The sequence below is a fragment of the Cynoglossus semilaevis genome, chromosome 20, assembly GCF_000523025.1.
Source record: "Cynoglossus semilaevis isolate Cse_v1.0 chromosome 20, Cse_v1.0, whole genome shotgun sequence".
Classification (NCBI taxonomy): Eukaryota; Metazoa; Chordata; class Actinopteri; order Pleuronectiformes; family Cynoglossidae; genus Cynoglossus; species Cynoglossus semilaevis.
Window position 1 is genome coordinate 9,448,380 of NC_024326.1, and position 24,961 is coordinate 9,473,340.

At 36.9% G+C, this 24,961-nt stretch overlaps 3 protein-coding genes across 12 annotated transcripts in view; all 3 read right to left on the reverse strand.

The window, feature by feature from the left end:
- Positions 1-2,321, reverse strand: part of e2f5 (E2F transcription factor 5) — a 7,008-nt gene extending 4,687 nt beyond the window's left edge. For all 5 annotated transcript variants that reach the window (XM_025066359.1, XM_025066360.1, XM_025066358.1 and 2 more), the window contains exons 1-3: positions 1,979-2,321; positions 492-601; positions 177-338 (exon numbers count right to left, since the gene is read on the reverse strand). In XM_025066359.1, coding sequence (XP_024922127.1) covers positions 177-338; positions 492-601; positions 1,979-2,107 — 401 coding nt within the window. In that variant the 5' untranslated portion in view covers positions 2,108-2,321. The remainder of the gene's footprint in view (positions 1-176; positions 339-491; positions 602-1,978) is intronic.
- A 142-nt stretch (positions 2,322-2,463) lies between these two features.
- lrrcc1 (leucine rich repeat and coiled-coil centrosomal protein 1) lies at positions 2,464-10,462 on the reverse strand. 2 transcript variants are annotated; one of them, XM_025066356.1, is made up of 19 exons: positions 10,131-10,462; positions 9,606-9,811; positions 9,371-9,436; positions 9,104-9,271; positions 8,632-8,741; positions 8,302-8,493; positions 7,893-8,086; positions 7,669-7,768; positions 7,107-7,255; positions 6,617-6,821; positions 6,273-6,412; positions 5,805-6,006; positions 5,038-5,223; positions 4,445-4,619; positions 4,007-4,170; positions 3,696-3,883; positions 3,450-3,587; positions 3,167-3,302; positions 2,464-2,746 (listed from the first exon to the last, which is right to left on the reverse strand). In XM_025066356.1, the coding sequence occupies exons 1-19, from the start codon at positions 10,172-10,174 to the stop codon at positions 2,636-2,638; spliced, it is 2,874 nt and encodes a 957-aa protein (XP_024922124.1). In that variant the 5' UTR covers positions 10,175-10,462; the 3' UTR covers positions 2,464-2,635. The 2 variants fall into 2 exon arrangements, with proteins under 2 accessions (XP_024922124.1, XP_008332751.1); XM_008334529.3 differs by having other exon boundaries at positions 8,632-8,798.
- Positions 10,463-11,291: 829 nt separating this feature from the next.
- ralyl (RALY RNA binding protein like) overlaps positions 11,292-24,961 on the reverse strand; it is a 25,417-nt gene continuing 11,747 nt past the window's right edge. For 2 of the 5 annotated variants that reach the window (XM_017042067.2, XM_025066361.1), the window contains exons 3-9: positions 22,173-22,453; positions 13,781-13,856; positions 13,438-13,485; positions 12,818-13,011; positions 12,284-12,397; positions 11,944-12,092; positions 11,292-11,738 (exon numbers count right to left, since the gene is read on the reverse strand). In XM_017042067.2, coding sequence (XP_016897556.1) covers positions 11,706-11,738; positions 11,944-12,092; positions 12,284-12,397; positions 12,818-13,011; positions 13,438-13,485; positions 13,781-13,856; positions 22,173-22,428 — 870 coding nt within the window. In that variant the 5' untranslated portion in view covers positions 22,429-22,453 and the 3' untranslated portion in view covers positions 11,292-11,705. The remainder of the gene's footprint in view (positions 11,739-11,943; positions 12,093-12,283; positions 12,398-12,817; positions 13,012-13,437; positions 13,486-13,780; positions 13,857-22,172; positions 22,454-24,961) is intronic. The other 3 variants (XM_017042069.2, XM_017042068.2, XM_017042071.2) reach the window with 3 other exon arrangements.

The following is a 24,961-nucleotide window of genomic DNA, read 5'->3' on the forward strand; positions in this document are numbered from 1 at the left end:
TATGTGGTTTCATTTCATTCTACAATAAAAGGAGGAGTCAGTGGTGCTCCAACTGAGCACTGAAGAGACCTGAAGGGACATTTTAAGCATTTTAGGTTATGTGCATACAGTTAGATATAAATAAAGATGTTGAAGACTAAAAGTAAAACACCATTAAGTATTTAAAAGAAGGATATATGTTGTTGATAGGGTCGTGGTTTAGGTAGTTGATGTTGTCCTCCAGCCAGGCCTTCTGGTTGTCCAGTTCTTTCTCCTGTGCGTCCAGCTCAGAGATCTGTGCCTTCAAACTATTCACCTGGTCCAGCATTTCCTGAGTCTGGCTGCCTGTGTTCTCCCCCCTGGACAACAACGACGAGACACAAAGATAACAGTTGCATCAGTGTAGTTGAAAAGAAAAAATGACTGTAGTTTTCAAACAATACAGCCTGGTGGCAGCCTAATCTCTGAAACATTCAAAAATTCTAAAATAGAATAAATAAATGTATTCAAACCTCCACTGAATAATATTCTTGTTTTTCTTCTCAATCAGTCCAACACCTTCGAGTACATTGGTGATGTCATATATTCTCCTCTTCTGTTTTACTGCCAGGCTGTCTGCTGCCTGTTCATTTAAAGAACAGTATAAGAAAATGCTCTGCATTCTTGTAGAGGTACTCAAGAAAAAGATAATAGGACAGGCAGTAGCAGAAAAATAAAACAATTATGCGGCAGAAGCAACATTAAACAACGAGAAACAGAGTGAGCAATTAAACCAGCAAATTAAGCTTTTGCAAATTAAAGCTGCAGAGGCAGCTAATCAATGCTCCTGGCTGAAAGGGAGACTTAAGAGAACAGAGGGAGGAGGGACATTGTTTTGTGTCCTGCTGTGTAAACATTAGCCAGCTTTGGCGCGCAAGAAGAGAGGGAAAACTACAATTAATCGCAAAGACAGAAATGCATGTCTGGAGAAGACCACCTCAGGTAGGGGTGCTAAAGCTGCATAGACACATCTATCACTTATGTGGCATATAGGAGAAAAAATAGAAACTTTTAATAAAAAGGAATGTGTCAGTTGATTTTACTCGGGTTTAATGTGGTATTATGTTTTATGCTTTTTAATTAACAGGACGATATTTAGTCCAAACAGCAATGATAGGTCAAGCTTTTGGTGATGTAACGGTAGACATTTTTTAAAGCGACTAAGTACTCTGAAGGTATGGATTGCAGAATATACACAAGTTTAAGTTGACACCAGAGGCAGCACCAACCAGCACAAGCATCATTAGTCATACACCATTAGTGGTTGCCATCACTGTTGTCATAAATAACACAGGATAAAATAGATTACAATGAAAAAAAATTGGCTCATGGAAAAGTAATTAAATTTAGAATTCAAAATTACTTTATAATATACAGTATATTCATATAAAGATATTCCATGGAACTGAGTTCTGCCGAACACACAGACGTTCAACCTTTATTTAATAAGTGTATAGTTTAGCAACATCTACTGGTCAGAAAACGTTATGCAGCTGTGTAGAAGAGTGTATTACAGCCTAATTATTTTTACGAATAGAATATTTGGTATACAAATTGGGTTTTTTCCACCAATAATGTCCCCATTAATATAGCAATACTTATATACTATTCTGGTTAATAATACCCACTGTAATCAGGTTTGTGCGTACAACGAACGTCAGAACCGAAGCAATTTCTTATTAGGACTGTTTTGGACAATATTGAGAACTAGTAAAAAATTATACAAAACATTTATACATATGAGAATAAAATAAGACCTTACGTGGTTAAATTTTTTTTTTATTTTTTTCAAACGAAACATCGCACGTTAACAAAGCCAGCCCGGCTAATGGCGGCCAGCTAGCCCACCTGTTGAAACAAATCAGTGCACCTAACTGACCTGAGGCACAAAACGGTTATCGTTTGTAATATGAAAAAATATATATATATATATTTACACTTAATAGAATGTATCACTGACCACTTTTAAATCCAGCACGCCGTCATTGGCTTGTTGGAGCAGACCGACAAACTTCATTGTCAGCAACCCCAAACTTTTCTCGTGTCGACTCGGAGTCAAGCGGACTGTTTCCTTCGTCTCAAACTCCATCTTCTTCCTAAAAGTTAGTCCTCAGTCTTTGGTCGCCCACAAACTGAGAACAGTTCTCTGTCCATTCATTCGGGCTCAGTGTTACCTTCACCGAGCGCACGCTGTCCATCAACCCAGTGACTAGAGTAGGTTTCTTTTTTTTTAAGCAACGGACGTTACGTGAAGTTACCATGGCAACTCTACAGTCCCTCAGCCAAACCTGCCTGACTTGTTTCCTTATTTCGTTCCTTTCCACCTGCATGTGCTTTATGGGGTTTTCTTCTTCTATTAAACCCTTACAAGTGCATGGCTTTTCCCTTTACTTTTAATATTTCTCTCGTCTACGAGGAACTTTCCTTCCTCTTGCCCTTTATTTCTTTCTCACGTTTTTTTCCCATTCATGTATCATTTTTTCAGTTCATAACAATAAAGACTGGCAGCAATATTTAATTTGATAAATAATTTTATATTAAAATTATATAAAATTGTAATTCTACTTAAGTTGTATCTACAGTATATGTATTTGCAAAATGTATGACATTGGATGGATTAAAAGTCTTTTAGTACACTTGTAAGTCGTTTCATTTTTTCCTCCATTATTCTCTTATTAGTCTCTGTCTCATTCAGAAGCTGGCGCATTTCTTCCTCCACTTCAAACACCTGAGGACATCAAATACATTCATTTAAAAATAAATACAGATATTATTGATGTTACATTGAAAATGTTACTGGCTTTAAAAATGGAGAAATCATGACCAACCTTTAGCTTCTAAAAGTGGGTTTTCAGTGAAGAACTTTTCAGTGTGTAAAACTTTATAATAATTGAGATAGAAACCTTGAAACAGTTGATTACTGACACCATTAACAATGTTGTGAAATATCTGTTCAATAGAGAATTATATTTAAAATATGTAGGACATATTAGATATATTTCAATCAAAATTGATTATTTAATAAGTGCAATGACAAGGAACTTTATAAAAGTTGGATGTATTTTGTATATGGCAAAAATATCAATTGAGCATCACAAAAATAGTAACCTCGAGTAAATGCTGTTAAATCTACAGGTCTATTGTTTACCTTTTCATTTGCCTGTTCGATCTCTTTCTGCTTTACATTTGCTAGCCGAAACAGCTCAGCTTGATGTGCAGCCTGGACAGACTCCAGTTGTCGCCGAAAAGCATCATCCACACAGCGCAACCGTTCAACAGCAGCTCTGCAGGGGCAGATTACACATAAAATATATTTTGTATAACTCTTGGATTGTGTTGACCATAAAAGTTACTTTCATAACTTTTATGAAATTATATATATATATATATATAAAAAATACACACACATTAAATTAGTTAGTTTTACATACTTATGAGCTTCTGTTGCTTTATCCTTTTCTTCCAGCAACAGGCGTTCCTTGGAATCAAAGTTCTCCTTCATGCGTTTTACCTGGCTCTCCAACTGAGTCAGCAGGTCTGTCTTCTCCTGCCACTTTGTGTTTGAATCTCTTTAAAAACAGAGACAAAGAGACATTAAAATTTGTAGCAGCTGAAAATTAACACATTTTTGCATCATCATCCTCGTCTCTGTAATGAGATTGTAATTAGGCCCTTGCCTGTAAACTCTCTTGACCTCCTCAAGTTCAGCCTCTTTGTCCTCCAAGTGTTGTTTTAGCTCCTCCTTTCGCAAGCTGAGATGTTCTTGCTGCTCTGTCAACTCCTCCTGCTGCTGCTGAAGTCTCTTCTGCACCTGTGCTGTCTCCTCCGTCAGCCTCCGAATCCTATCATCTCGCTCCAGCAAAGTCTAAACAGCAGGTTTGTGAAAAAAAAATATATATATAAGAAAAAAGAAATACATATATCAACAAAATAAAAGGACTTGAAGCATTTGAATAAAAAACACAAATAAATAGATTTTTATTTGTACCTGCTTGAGTTTTTGGATTGTTTCTGTTTGGTCATCAATGATTTTAGCTTTAATTTTGAGGGAAGCATTTTCACTTTCATTCTGTTTCTTCTGTGTCTCCAACTCAGTGCTCAGTACCTCTATTCTAGCCTCCAGACGTCCACGATCCTGAGCTAAGGATGCACCTATCAGAGAAATATAAACAAGTATAAGGAGATCAATTAACCAAGTGTATGTACCTAATGACCACAAACCACAGGTTCCTTCCTCACAGAAAGCACAATAATTAAAGTAAGGTAAAGAAACAATGCATTCATCACTCTGACACTAAATCAGAATCTGCAATGGCTGGTTTGCAACCCAGATGCAACAACTAAAAGTCTTAAGCAGATCAACAGTGTCTGCAACACAAAGTAAAACTGTTTCAAAGTGTTTACAGTCATCCCTGAAATTTCCAACCTTGCTGAGCGAGCTCTTGGCCCCAGAGTCGCCTCTCTGCCCTCAAGCCATCAATCACCGACTCCTGTGCTGTGAGTTGGGAAAACAGACGTGCCTTGTCTTTTCTAAGCATTTCCAGTTGCACGCCGAGACGCCTATCCTTCTCCAACTCTTCTTCCAAAGAACGCAGACGACTCTGTCAAAGGGCAACAGATGATGTTTAGGCAACTGACAAACACCATCACTGAAAGATGGAGAAGCAGAATGATTTGATTATTATTGTATAACAGTAGTCAGTCTTCTTCAGACTGTGTTTTTTGAAACCACATGTAAGGGTATTTGCTACAAATTTTTACAAAGCCAAGTTAAAGGAAACCCAGTTTACTTAAAATGCAGCGAAAAGTAATATTTGTTGTTTGGTGATTTACTCATTTCTATGAAGACAAATTAAAAATAATTCTTAACAAACAGAGATAGATCAGTTAGTAAACGTACTGTCTATTATTTGTATTTTTTTGCAGCTAAAGGAACAAACTGAAATTATGATTTTAGTTTATTTGTATTTCTAAGGAGAATTTTTTGTAAATAAGAAGCTGCCATGCACTGCGGAGTACCTTTAAGTCAGTGACAGTGTCTCTCTTTGATCTGACGAGTTCGGAGATTCGTTTCTTCTGCTCTTTGACGACGACTGTGAGCTCCTGCACCAGACAGCCTGATTTCTTTTCCATTTGCTGGGACTGGACCAGGGTTCCCTTGAGTGCCATCAGCTCTACATTCACTTGATCATAAGCCCCCTTCACCTGCAAACACAGAGCATGACTGAATTTGAATGGTAATTTACCAGGTGCAGAGTTAAAGAGCATTGGTTTGGCTTTTACCAAAACTTAGACTCGACAGTGAAATCACTCAACCTCACTTTTTGATCTTGTAAAAGGTTCTGATGTTACAAACTTAGAGAAGGGAGTTTCTAAAGGTTTTCATGAGTGACCGTTTGGCTGGCAATCTGAATCTCACTTTTCTCTAAGGGCAAAAGTCTGGCTTTTTATCAGGAGACCACAAGCTGTGGCAATCAAGAAAAATATTCTGTGAAGGTGATGGGAGTGGCTAACAAAACTGACAAGAAAATATATTAATCAGAATCTAATCTCTTTGTACAACTTTCTTCCTGTGGCAATCAAAGTCCAACTGCCTGCAGACAAATGATCGTAATTTATTCTTAGCTTTTACGATTAGTGGGGAAAACGTCAATCGATTGTAGCGAGATGGTGGTCATCTCCAGTTCAATCATGTCACTTCTTAGTGGATACAGTAGTCCTTCATCAACAAATCAGTGGACAATATATAAAATTCCAGGGTATATGTAATCCATATTTCTGCAGACCTCAGAAAAGCGAGAAGCCTCAATGGTCAGTGCCATGCGGAATTCATCCTCCAGAGCAGTGTACTGATTTCTGCCCTCAGCCAATTTTTCTTGCAGCTCCACTTCTCTGCGAGTGTGTCGCTCTTTGAACAGTGCAACTTCTTTTGCCACTGCCTCACGAAAGTCCACCCCATCAGGTTGCATACGCAAATCCAACTGTTTTCTGAGGAAGAATGTACAGAAGACTTGTATTTCACTAAGAGATAAAGCTGTGTTACACAGCTTACAAAACAATATATAACAGTACGATAACAGCACCAGATGCTTACAGTATACAATACTGTAATATCACTTAATTACAAGTAGAGAAACATGTATATGTGGCAAGCTCTTTGATTCACTGCTAACCAATAATTCCTAAATTCTGGTTGTGATTTATATTTTTCTATATTTATTCAGCAGGTTTTCTGAGAGATTCTTCAAATGTACCTGTGTTCTTGTTCCCTTGTTGCAAGCAGTTCCTGAAGCTGCTGCACTTTGTCCTTGTGCTGGCGAACAGACACTCTCTGAATGTCTAACTCCCTCTTCAGAGCTGCTGCCTTGTTTTCCAGTTCCTGATAATGCTTCTTCTGTAAGTACATCATTATATTGCCGTGAGAGAATTCTTTGCCCAACTGCAAGAGGGATTTTTCATGTACCAAGGAAGGAAGGAAGTGAAGGCATGTAACATAAATGTGGTAGGCACACATTTACTCTAACTACTGAATACAAAAAAATAAAAATAAAAAAACACAGAACAAGGTGTTTTGGGTAAGCCGAACCAGCCAATCTACCTCTTCTGCCTGCTGGCAAACTTGGAGTGCCTCTCCATGAGAAATGCTTTCCTCCAGTCGCTTCAGTGCAGTCTTATGTTGTTCTTCACTGCCTCGGGCCTTATCCAGTTGCTGGGTTAGGCACCGACACCTCCCCTCCAGCTGCTCTAGACGAGACTGCAGTTCACAGTGCCCTGATCGCTCCTTCAGCAATACTTCTTTCAGTCTGTAAGGAAGGAAAATGATGACACGGATGTGTGAAAAAAAAATCAGATGTGATACCTTGGATGTATTTCTCTTTTCCAGAATTTTGAAAAAGGAAAAATAAAATGCAAATGCAGAGAAAGTGTTTCCATATACATAACAATGATAAAGGTCTGAGGAAAGCTAACATAAAATATTTAAAGGATAAAAATGGATAAAAGATAAGAATCCATTAAGAAGTTGACCAGTCAAATCTATTCAGATGAAGTTAATCTGACAATAAACATATCTGCTGTTTCCCTCTTACCTGTCTGTTGTGTGCATTGCCATGCTTTGAATGTCTTTTTCCTCACAGACCTTTGTCTGCAGGCACTTTAACTCCTCAGTGAGTTTTCTCACAGCCTGTTCAGCCTTCCAACGCCTCTCCCTCTCTTGATCACGTTCCTCAACAATAGCCTGAATTTGGCAAAAATACAGATAGGGATTTTTTACATTATAACATGTGAATAAACTGTGAACATTAGATAAACATACAGTATTAGACTTGTTTAAAACTGCATAAGTACATTTGATTTGATGTCACAAAGTCAGTATGCTAAAATATAACATGTGGACAACATAACCGATCATATTCAATAGCTGTTACCCTGCTGTAAGTGGTGCCTTGCACTTTCTGTGTTTTTATGTTGATGTATAAGAATGATTACAGGCAAAAAATAAAACAAACGTTTTTCAATCTGCCCTTAGTACATTTAGCTGTGCTCTTCCATTAGGGGCAATCAACTCCAGGACAAATTACCAACTGAACTTAAATTAACATATTATATAAAACTATGTATTACAAAGGTGTAGTAATGACTATATTTTACCCTATATGTTTCCACCTCTTCAGCAGACTTCTTTCCCACATTGTCTAATACTTTGGTGGATCTTAAAGGTTCACTCCTTGTTGTTCCAGTTCTGTCAGGACTGCACACAACAGCAAAGGCATGGTAGTTAATTCGTCTCAGGCAGCACTTTTAAACTTTTTTGAATGGAACTAAACATTGAGAGATGCTTAAAGATAAAAGACGGTTGAACCGTTAAAATTTACCTATCTGGTTTGTTCCTGATCTCCTTGCCAGTTACCCTTGTTGTTACATTGGTACGACGTCTGGGAATCCTGCTGTTTTTGTTCTCCTTCCCACTTTCACACTCGCTCTCTGAGGTGCGACCAGTGACTCGTTTAACTTTTCGTGATGTCACCAAAGGTTTACTAGAGGGAGTGGATTTGTCACTGGTGGGAACCTGACATCATTGGACAGAAATACTTTGTAAGATTTATCTATCCGGTTTAACAGTGAACACTTCAAATCACCAAAGGCACTGTAAAGTCACTAGTACAAGTAGTACAAAATAATCTTTTAAATTTAAAATAATTATTCCTAATAAGAAAACCATGACACAGTTACTTCTTATCTAAATAACTGACTTGTAGGCATTTGGTGTTTTCATGAGAGCACCTGCTCGATGAGCTGGGACACCTGGTGCTCCAGTTTCCTCAGACGTTGTTCATTATTGGGGTTTTCATTCAGTGTGTGAAACTCCTGATGGGATTTTTGCACGGGTGGACTAGTAACATTGCAGATCCTCTGATGAAAATGATTCAGAACTCTGTCGATTTGGGGTGTGATGATATGTCCTTCATTTCTTGGCTGCCATGGGAGAAATAATGTTAGTTTTGTTAATATGATATATTACCTTAGCAAAATCCACATAGCGGTTTGAGATTAAGTTATCTTTAGATTAACATTTTAATCAGTCTTCAATCTATATAAAATTCAAACAATTACAATTTCACTGTGGCTTGTATCTGAGGAAAGAAGGAGGTCCACGTAGTTCTCCAGACCAGGGATGTCACAGGGACTACTTAGACCATGATGTGATAGATTTCCAAGTCGATCTAGGCCATCAAGGACAGAGATTTGCGGTAAAGACTGTATGACAATATCCCTGTATCCTGTGTAATGGAAAAATTGGAGCATGACAAAATTGATTAAAATAGCTCTACATTACATTTTTTGTTTATCATCAGCAGACATACACAGAAATGTTCTGAAGATCTGTACAGGTGAATTTTGGTTGACTGACAAATTTATTTTATATATGAGGGTTGCAGCATTTATGCTTACAAAAACTCAGGAAAACAATATTCATTTAAATACAATATTCATTCATTTGTTTTTCTTGTTCACATAATTAGAAAAGTGATTTCGATGACTGTTTTCAAATACAGCATTTATCCAGTATTTTATTTTCTCTTACCTTTTAATCTACACACAGGGTTGTCACTGCCATCCTGGCTGAAAGTGACTTCTCTTAAGCTTTGCAATCCCAGCAGGCACTGCAGCAGGTGATCAATGCAGTCCAAGTTGTTGCTATGGAGACTGAGGTGCTTCAGCTTGTACTTTGTGTCATTAAGATACAAAAACCCTAATGTAAAAAGCAGAAATCAACAGCAATATCAAAATACTGACTGATCTTTAATCAGTCAGTAAAACATATAAAACATTGATGCAGTTTTGATCTTACCAGTAAGGTTATTTATTTGATTGTAGGAGAGGTTTAATCTTGTTAGGTTCACAAGGCCATTTAAACCTAATGTACAGTGAAAAGGGTATTAAAATTTGAGCGATTATGGGGCTCATTTAACTGTAAAAGCAATCAGATTAAACACAAAAGCAAATAATTAAAACGTACTACTATGGGAACTCAATCGATTTTTTTATTATCCAAATTAAAGATAAAATTGAGATTAGAGACTCACCTTCAACCTTTGTAATTAGGTTACAAGATAAATTTAAGGTCCTGAGAGAGGTAAGAGAAACTAGACCTTCGATCTTAGAAATGTAATTGGAAGAAAGGTCCAGGTGCCGCAGGTGCCAAGCTGAAGTTAAGCCTTCGATTCTTGGGATGTGATTACAGTGCAGATTGACTGATGTCACTGTAGGACTCAGCGGAATATCCAGCAAACTAGAGAAAATGTAAAGAAATAATACAAGAGATTTAGCAAAATAGAATAACAAAATATCCATTTTGTTTTTACAATTGTTTCGTTTTTATTTTCAGAGATGCTGCTATAAAAAATCTTTCAATAATTGCATATCGTTGTTATTGAAAATGTAATCTACCTTTTATCAACTTGTTTTTCTGCACTCTCAAGATACTACTGCCCATAACGACAGTTAGCCGAGCCTGCTAATAGCTTGCTTCAAACATTACTCACAGTGTGTAAGAACTTTAAGAACTTATGACTGAAACATACAATAAAAATGAAAGCATATATATTTACCTTTTTATATTCTTGTCAATGAGACTCAGCTCACCGTCTCCCATAACAGCGACAGAAAAGTAACGACGGTCTTTAACAAACACTATTAACTGTTAGCTAAGCTAACCGACGGTGAATCAAAACGTCTTATGGGCAACGACAAAAGTACCTATTCCGATGTGTCTTCTGTCGAACTGTTAAAAAAAATATACCGCTTCATAATATTTATTCAAACAATAAACAAAGTGCTTTCCATACCGCAAGGATTTACTACGACTTTACGTTTTGTCGTAGCTGAATTGCATCCCTGGTCGAATTGAACTACGCGCTTCAATGGCTGCTTCTTGACTTCCTGTTTACATGGAAGATAAACAGGACAGGGTAACGGCAACTTCCGGGGCACTGAGACTTCTGTTCAGGAAGTAACATAATACATCAGAAAATAAGAATTTATTATACATTTTATTATTAATTTATATATTAAATTCATATGATTGATTATGAATAATTATCAACCAGAGATAAAAAAAAAACCCTAAATGTTCGCTTTCCTACAAACAGACTTACCCATATTCACAGAACTGGCCAGATGTTTGCAGCTGTTCTTTAATTAAATTAACTACACGATCCAAAACATTTTATCTCTTTTGCCGAAACACAATACTGCTTCTCTCAACTACAATATAACCAAAAATGACCACGACGACTTTACTGTTTTGTCATTCTTGCACGGTAGTCAGTTTTTGTGCCAATCAGTCAAGCCCCATATTACCATTCTTTATGTTTTCTAATTTAAATTAGGTCACCACACATGTTTTGTTAGCAGTAATGGGTTTGCTTAAAAAGTGTTTAAACAATAATTGCAAAAGATGCAATGAGTACAAATAACCCACATTTGCTACATGTTCTTTTATCATGCTCAGTAAAAATACTCATCATACAATTGACAGGAACACAATTTAAAATTGCATTTGTAGTGAAAAGTGACAAACCAAAGTCTAGACAACAGTAAGAGACATTGTGAATAAATTACTTTTTTATACATTTCATCAAAATACTAAAAGAAAAAAAGCAAAGCACATAATTTAGATTCTCCTCATACATTCATATTTTGTTTCCTGCCAGTGTCAGGGGTCATCACAGTTTTTAATGCACAGAAAGAGAAAAAAACACACACACATCTGCAGAACAACAAAGGCGGGCATTTATAATTTATCTGCTTGATCACATTATCAGATTTTATACATAAAACAGACTAAAATATAGTAGACACAAATATACGTAAAGGTTCGGAGTTTTGTAGTTTTTTAGCATGTCAATGTCAATATACAGCAAGTACATATTAGGAAAGTTATATTCCAATGAGGAACATTTGAACATAATAGTTTCAAAAACAGTCCTTTCTTTTCTTTAACCCCTTATCGTTGAAGAAGGTTCTGCTGGTAACTGTTCCTCCAAGTTGAACTTCTGCAAACATCATTTCTTTACGCTTACTCTATTCTCTGAGACACCAACTGACAGCAATTGGTTTGTTCCCTTATATTTACAATTTAAAACAGTATTGTGTTATATACTACACTTAGATACTGACCTGATTTAATTGTCAACATCCGATATATGGTTCTCTATCTGCAATGCAAGAAGAGTTAGATTATGATAAAGGTACAGCAATAAAAACTAAATATCTTTTAAATATGTACAGTAGTTGTACAGTATGGGGTTACAGGAGGACAGTGATGTCCCTGGATGGCTTCCAATAGCAGCGTCACACAGGAATAAAACTAAGTAATACTGACTCCTATATGACAGTGATGAAATGACTTGGCCTCCTTACCATGTCACTGGTGGCTACATCTTCAAATTCGTCACCACCACCATCCGTCATCTCCCCTGCCTCCACATCGTCTGCACCATCCACCTCCACTCCACCACAGCGGTCACCATGGAGACGTTCACACATCTCCTCTTGTTTCCTCTGCACCTCTGAAAAAAAGGGCAAACTTAAAATGGGCAATTACTGGCAAAATATCACTGATTTACTGAAGTGAGTATTCCTGCAGACCAGGCACTGTATGCTTTAAATACATTTATGATCTTCTCTTCAGAGATCTCCTCTATGTTTGCATGCTCCATCATTAAACAGTCCCTCCAGCCTCCTCTCTACACAATCTTACCAGTGTCAGTGTGATGTTGCCCATCAAACCTCTCCAGCCTTCCCAGCAGTGAATCTATCTTGGTCTTGATGTGTGACAGCTCCTTCTTGATTGTAACAAGCTGGTCTGTCCTCACTGTCAGCATACATTAAAAAAGGAGTTGAAAAGCATAGTAAATCTGATGCTCGGATCAGCACCAGGACATTGCCGGAACTCTAAGTTTATTGCCACACATTGAAGAGAGACAGAGACAGACGTAAGGACGTTTTTAAGTCTGAACCACATATTTTGGCTTGTTTTCTTTATCAACAATTCACTGTTTATGAAGTCTAGATGGTGAAGGACAATTAAATTGATGCTTTGCCAACCTAGTGATGACTTCAGACAGGTGTGCAATTAAATATCAGAATCCCCAATTATTTTAGTCGTGGAATTTCAAAATTTCACGTTAAAATTAAAATGATAACCTAAAACATACACAGACATTTAACAATGTCTATTTTTCCTTTTCCAGCTGAATCACCACATCTTTGTTATAAGAAAGGAGATACTTACATTTAGGACCTTTGGTTGAAGAGCCAGTGTTGAAAGTTCGAGAAGAGGAAGAAGAAGAAGAAGAGGAGGAAGAGCAAGCTCTCAATGAGAAGGAGGTTTTGACTCTGCGTGTTGAGGGCACAGTTAGTCGAGAGCGTTTGATCGGGATCACAGTCCGGGATGGTGGAACTACACGACCATGGTACTCAAGAAGTCTGGAGACGTAACGGAACAATGAAAACTACAGTAAAATGTACATAACAACTTTGGAAAGACAGACAATGGAAAGAGGAAAATGGAGCTTAATTCTGGAATCACTATAGAGTAAGCTATAGTTTGTCTTTGCTACTGCTGTTAAGATGTTATGTAAAGCTCTTTTGAAAGCTGCTAATGGATGAACTGCAAAGGAATAATAATAATAATAATGACTCAAAGCTTACATTCTGAACTCTGGAGGAACTTATTAAACAGAAGAAATAATAATATTAAATAAAATGCAAACATCAGAAGGAAGAATTCCATTGAGCATCTGATATTCAGCACTTGTTTATGCAGGTAAAAGCATCATGAATAAACCAATGTAGAGAAAGTAAATATAGTATGACAATAACATTAGCTCTGACAATGTAGTATTTACATACCTGCTATAAAAATCATCTCTGTAGTAGTCATAGTCAAACTCATAGCCACTGTGAAAATAAAAATAGAAATCTTTGGTTGTTGCTTAAACTGTAATTTAGTTATGGCAAAATTACTATATTATTAAAACATAGCAATCAAGTTGCCAGGAGAGTGTTTTTGCAGATTTTACAAAAACGATCTTCAAATTTATACATTGCCAAAATGATTTTAAAATGTTTTTCTTCAACCATTGTTGTCTTACAACATTTCACTTCAGCAAGCAATGCTTTCATATCTGTTTGAACCTGAATTTAATTATTTGAAAATCCCTTTCCTTTTATACATTCCTATATGAAAACCAACCTGTAGAGTGATGAGAGAGGCCTCTTGGAGCCAATCTTTGACCTGTATGGTTTTGGCTCTCCTGCCATGTTGACATCTGCAAAATAAAAATAAAAAGGCGCATATATGAAAATATATGGATTTTCTGTTGAAACGCATCATGAGCTATGCTGCGAAAAAGAGCGACAGACAAACCAGATAAACAGAAGCAATAAATTCAAATTCAGTGACTCAGAGTATAAAAGATGCAGATTTGCAGAGAGTGATTTTAGGTTACAGAATGCCCTTGAGAGAAAAAACGAATCTCCTTCAAGGTATAAGCAGAGTTGTGTGACTCATCTGTATCCCCCACACTCTGTTTGATGGCTGTGTTACATCAGACCACATATTATAAGTAGATGGCAGATAAGCCATGCTTTCAAACAGCAAAACAACAAAAAGAAGGACATCCTCTTAACTCAAGAGCAGGTGTGCAATCTTAAGGTACAGCAGCATTATTGACTTCAGGTTACAATATGATTGTAGTGAGTGAGTCATAATAAATACTGAATGATTTTGTCTGGATGTAGATATTTGCATATTTTCTTCTTCTTTTCTTTCTTTTACTTTACTGCATGACTGCTCAGCATAAACAATATAAATATGTTCACGACTCTCTGTGAATATTTCCCAGACCCCTGTCGTAACATTTGACTAATTTAAATAAATGTCTAATCTTAATGCATACTTTAGCTCAAGCCTACAAAATGTACCAACAAGTACAGAGTACAAAGTATTATTCTCAAGTATAACTATACCAGTAACACACACATTTGCATGCAACCCAGACTTTTCATTTCTTTCTCTTTTTGTCTTTCTCCTCCTCATCTTTTTCTCTTCACTCTCCCTAATGGTCTAATGTATCAGAGACGCCCTCAGGTACAAAAACACAGCTGCATCTTTATCAGTGTTCACTGGGAAGATGCAAGGACTGTACCAGACTAAAAGCCTCCTCCTCCTCTGGTCATCTGTTTGGATCAGTAACAAAAGGGCAGTAAGGTCTGATTTTTTTTTACATTCCCTGTCCTCATTATGTAAAAAATAACAGCAACCCTGTGCTTTAAAAGAATATTTTACAGTTAGAATATAGTTGAGTTGAGCAGGAGACATTAATGAAGCTAAGTGGAATTAATTTTTTTAAAAGCCTGTCTTGGATGTTTGTTTCTATTCAGGTTAGACTGAACTCCTAAGCTTAGCACAGCCTCTATCTAAATATGATTATTCCAATACATTTAAATTCTTGTGAATGTTTATTGCACTGTTTATCCTGTTGTAATAGCAAGAACAAATAAAGTCTTAATTTAGCCTAAGGGAAAATAATGGGTCAGGTCGTTTCCTTCCTGAAACTAATGTCCCAACTGAAGGCAAGCCATCACCTCTGACAGATAACAAACTCCATCTCTACAGTTGCACGCACACCGAGAAGAGGTGAACGGTATTCGATTAAGAGATCCCACAGACACCTGTGAGAATACAAATGAGCGACTGGAAAACAGGCTGCATGACAGCAATGACTTGAATAATCTGCAATCTTGGCACAAGGTCAGACGCTGCTTCCTCCCTCCAATTTATAACACTTCTAAAAAAAGGGGGGGGGGGCAGGTGAGTGAGGGGCATGCAGAGCCAGTGTTTGTCAGGATGATTGCACACTTTAGTCACTGCATTATTAAAACACTGGTTTTGATGACATGTACAGGATTTTTAGACAGTCTATTACACAGTCACACCAAAGGACTTCTGCAGGGGTGGAAATTCTAGTTAAAATATTTTTTAGTTTTACACATGAATTTAAGTGCAACTAGACTAAAGCCATGTTAAATTTAAAAATTATATTATTACGTCTCCCTGGGCATTAAGATCCTGAACTACCCCTTAAACTTGACTACAGAAGCCACAGGTATTGTCCTCAAGGAAACACCAGAAAGAAATGTTGTGGCCAAAATCATCTGCCAGATATCAAGAACATTTTAAGAGAAATAAATAATGGTCACTTTCCCTTTTTTCTGGTTCATCTGCTCCCACTGGTCAGCAGGTGTCACAGACTGTTGCCATGGCAACAAAGGTCTTCATACCGACTATTTTAAAGATAGATTACTGAAATGGGTAGGCCTAAATTGATTGAAATATGGGATGAAATTACTTGTAATTGAACAGCAGTCTGAAGGTGTGACCTCTGGCTTTTCACCAAATCACAGGACAATTACATAAAATGCAGTGTACTATGCCCACTACCACATTTATTTCAACACAGTTTATCAAGTATATGTCAAGCAGTGTCCAAGTCATATTGCTTTAGATTTTTATAACAGAGATATTGGACTGGAAGAATTATCCAATGGAAATCTTATTGCCATGGCCCCCGGCAGATAATTTAGGCTTTTATCTCCCTCCTTTAGTTGTTATTGCACGTTTCATTTTCTTCCTGTTTTTGCATTTTGTGATTTAATGATGCAAGTTACCAGGACTTCACTGCAACACACTGAAGCCTTGTAACCCAGGTCCAACCCTGAATCTCTGGTGTGGACATGAACTACTTTCTACTTTTTGTATGTGGTCTTGAGTTTCACAGCATATGATTTTCTTTATTTTTCAAGTAGTTGTGGCATGGTTTTTTTTAAGGTTTTAAATGAAACAGCTAGCCAGTAGGTGGCAGTAATACAACCCAAAGGATGGAGAACGACCATCAACCATCAAGAAAAGCGGATGGCTAATTAGTAAGATGACTTTACCTTGGGAAAGCTTCAGTTTACTTTATTTTTTAAATAACTATATTTATCGCCATTATTGGATATACAGTGAGTGTAGGTAGACACCCTCAAGCCTCTACAAGACTCTGTCAAGATGCACAGTAATGACTAAAGTCCATCAACACTATAAAAAAAATAACATAGTCATGCCAGTTTTGGTAGGCTTTGAGTTATACTCTTGCATATATTTCTTGGCCATTATTTTGATTGATCAAAAACATTCTGCTACATGTCATTCAGTTCCAGTAATACACATTTAAAAATACATTTTCATCACACCTGATGATTAAATACTGATCAATCCTGATTAATCCACAGCCACCCTGTGATTAATCTGGTTTAAATATTCAATCGATTGACAGCCCTCATATACAAAATGGAGAAAAAGATAGGAGTGTCAAATTACAGGCAACAGAAATCCAAACACTGTAACAGACAGATACATCTCTCCAAAAGCAGAACCTGTTTTAACCAACTTTATCATTATTTATTCATTATTTAAATCATGCAACGCAACAGAAAGACAATCTCAGTTTGTCCTTTTTTGGGTTTTTTTATGCTAACTACCAGAACAGCTGTCAATAACTTCAGTATTATCAGTTCTTCTGTGACTGATGCCTCACATCACAGTACTCACATCTGTGGTAGCGACGCCTGCCTTTAAACATGGTCATGACCAGCAGGAAAAAATGACTGGAGAAGATTCAGTGTCTCTGAAGATACTGTTTCCTTTGCACCACCTCTCTGCTTCTCCTCTCTCTCCAAAAACAAGTCAGACTGAGTGTGCTCCTGATTCTCAGCGGACCACCAGCCTTAGAGCGTACCATTACTTCAACTGTTTCAGGGGGAACTCCAGCATCCAACACTCAAGCGTCTCTTAGCAGTTGGAACTTCCCATAACGCAGCCAAACATTTACTAAATGTTAAAAATGTAAAATATATATGTACATAATGTCGTACATAGCATGTGTATATATATATATATATATATACATATTAATGTTAGATAATACAGTAGGATAGTCTCTTATTTCACTGTTAGAAGCTAACAAAAGCAAAACAACAACTGATAACTCAAGCACAAAACCAAAGCTAATTATTCTCAAAACCACATTTGTAACAAACAAAGAAAACCAATCTGATCCAAACCTAATGGAGCCTTAGCCGTCTGTGTCTGCCACTCTGTAATAAAAGTTCTTCAGTCTTCAGTCGACACACGCTGCTTTATCTCTCATTTGTTATTGAGTGGATGGGGGAAAAGACTAGTTGAACCTTATCAGAGAAACACAGACTTTTACCTATTGGAGAAACAAATTAGCTCTGCACCACCGCCGACCCCATTCATCTCTCTTGTTTTATTAAATTTAAAGTGAAGTGACTAGGCCGTGCACCCAGGAGCCCGCAGGGCATCAGAGTACCGGTTTCCTGGCTGTTGCAACAATTGGGTTCTTTAATAGATAAGGCCTTGTAATTGCAATATCTAATTACAGTGACACAGGGGTTTGCCTCTGTCACACATGCAGCACGACATCTTAATACTTAATACTGTGCTTCTTTGTTCTCTGAAAAGGCAGCGAACTACAGTGTAGTCTAATGAAGGCGGGTCTGCATGTTAATTACTGACAGCCTCAAGGCTAATTACTGGAAATTAATGTCCACCATTGTCTGACTTTACGTGTTTTAAAAATATGATGAAAATATATTTTAGTTGTTTTATATGTAAACTGGCAAACATGAATGAAGGCGATCTCTTTTCTATTAATTATCACTTAATCAATGCTACGTGTAATAACAAAAGCATGATGTGGTTAAATATTCTGTGAGCTCTGGACGGAGTGCAGTACTCTATATAGGGCTTCAGAATTCTCTATTCTATTCTACCTGTACTTATAGCACCATCTAGTGGGCCAGAATCTGCCTGCTACACGATCTAGTTCACTTTTTCTATACAGTTTTAAAAGTGTGTAATGTAATGTAATGCAACGTTTCCGTCATGTTAGCACTGAAGATTCTAATGCCATAATATATAATTACTGGAATGTAACACAAACTTTTTCACAACAAGTTAATTGTACAAGGTTACAGGGATATAACTATTGTTTTCCTATTTCTTATGGGAAAAACACATCTTTTTAAAATTAGTCTGTGGAAAGCTTATAAAATTTAAAAACAATTTTGCCCAAACAGTAACATTCTATTTGAGGTATATTAAAGGGTAAAAAAAAATCATAAAATTCATAATTCAATATGAATTATTAAGAATTAAGATTTTTTGTATGGTTAATTAATTGTTTTTTACATAACATATAAACGTTTAATGTCACCAACATTTTAAAATGTAAAAATGTTTGGCAGTACCTCTATCAACCACAGAGTGGTGGTCTAAGACCAAATCAAAATAAATTCCAACAGGAATACTCAGCATCAAGCAAAAGAATAAACGCATCAACAATCTAAACTATATATATATATAATTATTTTTATTCTTGCTCACAAAGGAAGTAAAAAAAGTAAGTTAAACGTCCACAGCCTCAGTGTTTCACATCTATTAAAGCTACTCAAGCATGGATCCATAAAGGCACGTCATCAGCCCTCAGTGAACTCGGGACTTTACAGGTTTTAATCTGACCTTGTGACCCAGCTGTCACTTGTTACTCTTTTCACATTCCAACTTCACGTTTCCCTTTGTGCGTTATTTAATTTATTTTTTTTTTTTTTTAAAGCAAAAAGGCTCCAGAAAATATCAAGAATTCACATCTCGTGCAGGCTGCCTACACCTCCGGCAATATGGCTCTGGAGTTTAATCAAATACCGAGTTCATGTTTTAAAGATAAGACATTGGGGGTTAAAGTTCACACAAGCAGCTGAATAAAAGCGGGACAATTACCTTCAAAGTAGAGACATAACTGGCAGTGGCTCTGTGTCTGGGACACATACGCCACTTGCTAATATCTTAAATTATGTTGTGCGTCCACAGCCATCACAGCCAGTGTGTACATGTACAGTATATAATGAAGTGCAGTCAGTGCAGCTGCAGTATGCAAACAAACTGCTCAGAAACATATCACTGTGAGTGCTGTACTCAATGCTGTTGTGCCCACTAGGATTTTAGATTCAACTGCTTTCATTGATTTTCCGAATGCCACACAAACTCAGTCTCCACTCTTTCTAACTGGCTGTACACACAGACACACACATGCAGTAATGCAGTAAGTGAACACCACACAGTGAGATCTCTCAGCCTAGAATACATGGAAGCAGGTAGAGATGCAGAGTAAGGATTTCCCCAACTAAAATCTATTTTCTGCCTCTTTTCCCTCTCATATCTCACGATGTTCTATCTTCTCCAGGGTCCTCCTCTATTTCTCCCTGCTTGGCAGTTCCAACTCCAACATCTTTTATTCATTATATCAACTATCTCCTCCCTGCACATATGCTAACCATCCCAACCTTAACCTCCACACTGCAGATTATATCTGAAGACATTATTGTTTGTTGAGACTTTTCCTTGCACTCATCTGTAAACCTGTCTCTAATCAGATGTAGCCTTTACCCTGAACACATCTGTCACTCTGACTGCGCACCTCACCACGTCTTACAAACAGTTCGTGTCGGGACACCGTCTTCAAACTTTCACCGTCTGACCCTGTAGACAATACAATTTTTTTTTTGTCGGAAACGTGATATTTTCCAAGCAAAAAAAAAATCCAGGGACCACAACCATGTTCGACAATGTCTCTTGAGCTCTACTTAAATTTGTTTTGTCAATTCCAAAGTTTTATTATCATATGGTTAATTTAAAAAAGAGCCACAGAAAAAGTAGACAATGTACAGATATGACCTGGTGGAAGCCTGATTTATATTTAATGAGCGGCAGGGCTCGGGGTGAGACTTTTATTTTCCATAGAGGGGGCTGTGACCTAATCAATAAGTAATATAAGGAGGATTTACAGGGATTCACTGAATGCTTACGAGGACTGAGCTGTTTCATTGCGCTCTGTGTCTGCTGCCCAGACAGAGTTTCTTCTCCTCTCACTGTTCACTCTTATCTTTATGCTCAGCCTCACTTTCTGTCATTGCAGCAGACTCACTGTAATTGTACCCTTTAAAAACATAGATCTGCAATCTCAACATTTTTAAAAGGACTACTCTGCTATATTTCAAAGTTATTTTAGTGTTTAACTGATTAAATGTAGAAGGGCCAAAAACAAGTCATAAAAACCACCGTATTCAGTAGGATAATACGAGTTTCCGTTTTTAATTTAACATATAACATGTGCGACTACAATAAACAGATAATATGGCTGCTGCTGACTTTATCTTTTCAATACAGCCAATCTTAAACATAATATTAGCTATTTGTTATCTAATTTATTTTTACTGTATGTCTAGTTTTGTTTTTGTGGATGTAGCAGTAAGTTGTGTACATTTTTAGAATTGTAATAATCTACATTTAAATATGTGTCGTTTTCTGCCTACTACTACGTTTCCAATATAAAACACATCAGCCTACACAGCAGCGTTGGAGGTCCAGTGTGTAAAAACATTTAACTGCACAGTCTTAATTAAATTTACAAATAAAAATAAATAGGTACAGTATATCTGATGTGCAGTCAACAGAAATTTAAAAAATCTATCATATATAATAAATAAAAATGATGCCAGTTTGATAAAGACTAAATTTGAGAAATGACAGTACAATTATGCCGTTGTTAAAAAAAAAAAACTCCTCGCTCTTTTCTACAACTACTGTACATTCGAAAGAAATTTACTGTGTGGCTGTGACTTGTGGATCTTCAAGATCTAGACTGACTTTAATTTGACTTTGATTATTTATCAGAACATAATGTAAATTAGAGACACATCCCTTTTCTCATATATTATATGTTTATCATACTTAATAACAATTAATGATTTTACTAATGCTACTGTAATAATGTGTATCATAAAAACCTGTCGTAAACACATCATGATTGAAAATGAACTAATCAAATCAAACAGTGTGTATTATACCGCCAGCAATGTTACAGTCAATTTATGACCTGGAATTAATTAATCCAAATGATGACACACGGCCATTTGAAGAAGGCAGTATTAATATGACAGAATGACTTTTCAAAATGCTGCGGCCAGAGAGCTGTGTTGTGTTGTGAGTAACCTCACCTGACTCCTATTGGTCGATCCAACTGTCACTGTAGTGTGCTGTGTTTACTCAAGTTGACTTAAAATGAATCTGTTTTTATCTGTGAATTTAACTTAGTGTATAATAGTGACCTTTAGATACCAGATTTGATAAGAAAAGACCTGGATAATTATACATTTGTTTGGACCAGACACTTCCAGACACACAAGTCATACTTAGTGGGTTTCAGGTTTCTAGGCCACAGAGGGTGTTGCATTTATGGTCTTTGCTACTGCGGAAATTATTTCTCAAATCACTGCAGACTGGGCCATTCAGAGGTTGTCTAGGGGCTGCATGTGGCCCTCGAGCCATTTTTTGAATATTACAGTTAGCCCTTTGATTGGACACCTTGATCTAAAGATTGACAGTATATTCCATCTTATTAACCATGGTAAAGATTTTCCAGAAGAGTGATTTTCATTGGGAAAATTTTCATTGCATTTACCTAGTGACTGTCCAGCGATGACTCTGGTGTTCTCTCCGCCCACAGCCGCTCTGGCGTTCCTCTCACTGGCGTACTGGACGAAGGCATAGCCTTTATGGACAGAGCAGCCCACTATCTTCCCGTACTTTCCAAAAATGACTTCAATGTCAGCCTTGGTCACTACGGCTGTGTTGAGGTTTCCGATGAAGACACGAGAGTTGAGGGAACGTGGGTCATTCTTGTTCGTTACGTTGCTGGTCAGAGTCTTTCCTGTCATCCTAGTCGAGGTGCAGCACAGCCTTCTGGGAGACAGATGGAGAGGAAGATGGTGTTGATAATTGATACACACCTAAAACCCACAGATCTATAAGTATCTATAAGTCTTTGGGAACATAAAAGAAAAGAAAAAACTCATATTACTAGTTTGAAAAAGAGAAGCCATTCCATGTTTTTTTATGACCGGTTGTGTAAAACAGAAACAAATAATTTACCTTTAAATTACTAATTGTCATGTTGATCAATTTTAATAAAAACATGATAAACAAAAAATAGCTACATTTTGCAAATGTAACATAGATACTATTTCCGTCATTCTTTGTATAATTAATTACCAGATGGAGAGTAATGGTTAAAATCCACCAACTCTGTGAAGCTGACATTTCGAGTCAGACTTTTGCATATTATCTTGGCATTTATCCATGTTAAAAATCCAATCATTTTGGATTAGTCACAAATAAAAAAACAAAAACAAAAGTGTGAAACACAGACATCTACCTGCTGTTATTTGTCTCATCTGCTCCAGCAATTTACAGAAAAATAATTTTCAGTCATATCCAGGGATATTGATTTATCTCAATATCAATTGTCGACATAAGTTAACAAACACAGGACACCAACAAGAACAACATTGAATCTACTTGTTTAAACAACATAGCTGTAGTCTGAATCAACGATTGGTTGTAGAGAAACCCCTTTCAGCCAAAGAAATGAAAATTATTTAAATTTCCACCAATAATACTTTATTTCCTTTGTTCTTTATCTTATTTGATTGACCTAATTGAAATACATGTCTATGTTGTCATGACATGCAGCATATATGGTATACTATGATTTAGCAGAGAAATATCAACATCTGATTTCTGGGTCTTATCGCTGAGCTCTGTCGGCTGGACAGTGAGATTGGAGAGCAGAAAAGAAGCTCACTTTGAAGTGAAACCAAGCTGATCTTGAAAATTAAAAAGGAGCTGCACTCATCCTGGCACATCTGACACTTGAGAAACTAATGCCTAATACCGTCTTCATGCACGGGTGAAGCTGTGATTGCTTCACTGAATCACATTTCCTCGGTGCTTAACTTTTTTTGTCAGATTCTTTTCATTTTACAAATGTTTGACAGCGTTTTGCTGTGGAGGCCCCACAGCATTCTTTGATGCTGAAGAGACTTCAAGTGTAAGTACGTCTCAGATCTTCTGTGGTCCTTTCACACTGACTGAAATGGGCTTTAGAGTCTGGAGTCTCTGCACATAAACAAGACAGAAAGTGGTGAAAGTAATCATTTCAGCACTTTCTCAGTGCCTGATGTCTCCCCCGTGACCTGTGCTCCTTCAGGGGGAGAATAGAAGAAAGCTCCTCATCTGACATGACGAAAGCACATAAGATGTGAAAAGGTGCGTTTTCGGTCTGACTGGCTTAAATGTTGCAGCGCAGCATTTCATCTCTGGAAAGCTGACGGTGTCGAACTAAACTCAGCGGTGGTAAACAGAGTGAAATAAGACTGAGTTTCATCTACAGACAGACCCAGACCCAGGAGACTGACTTTTCTCCAAATGAGGCTCACTGGGAAAAAATATGTCTGAATAAGAAAATCAAATACTAATCTATTATTGGCTTTTCGCTTCATGCATTTGAATGACAGCCATATAGACTATATCTGGTAACAATTGAGGTTGGAAATGTAATTTCATTTTTATATAGTCTAAAACTACAACTTCCCCTGGAGTGCACTTGGAGGTTATTTTCTTCTTGCTGATGTATAGAGGAAGATATGCAGTACAGAATGTAAGGATTGAGGAGAAGCTGATGCAAATGATATAAAAGCTGAAGGTGACAACATCAGGAAGTGACTGTAGCTGACTGCAGCAATTTTTTTTTTTAAATTCACAGGAACATCGAAGGACGCATCAAATATACTGTAGATTGCAACAAAGACAAAATCATTTTCTAAATCAATGGGGGAATAACAACCATTAACACATCCTGCCATCACGCTTGTATGGACAGGCTGTCAATCACACACAAATACGCAGCAATATGCTCCGTCCTCATCTAATTTATTTTAAATCAATTCATAATTTACATTGATGACATGATAATCTATGAAATTAGATATGACAGCAGTTATTGGGAACAACAAGCCCCTCTGAGCATGTTTGATCTTTTTTGCAGTTATGAAAACATTAGAAATAGTTTATTAAAATTTAACCAAACACTTCAATTTAAGCCATTGTCTTTAGATCCAGCGGTATCGCCCCCTCGTGGTTTTTTGCTGGATTTGTTTTGTTTTGATTTCTAGGCTGTCCATCAGGTTAAATCAATTTAATTTTAATCTTCTACTTTAAATATAACAACCAATAGCTGGGTTGGTGGCTGTTTATATTAGTAAACAGCTGGAGTTCTACCGACATCTTTACAGACATCATAGTGATACGCCTACACAACAACATATAAAAATGGTAAATGTTTTGTGACAAAGGAGCTCAGTGGTCATCATTGTCCTCTTTAATCAGGCTTTTTGCCCCCCCTTTCATTTT

Coding starts and splice junctions, on each gene's coding strand:
- lrrcc1 (XM_008334529.3), bottom strand. CDS start 10,174: ATGGGAGACGGTGAGCTGAGTCTCATTGACAAGAATATAAAAAG. Junction 9,812..10,130: donor ATTGACAAGAATATAAAAAG/GTAAATATATAT, acceptor CATTTTCTCTAG/TTTGCTGGATATTCCGCTGA. Junction 9,437..9,605: donor CCTAATTACAAAGGTTGAAG/GTGAGTCTCTAA, acceptor ACTGTACATTAG/GTTTAAATGGCCTTGTGAAC.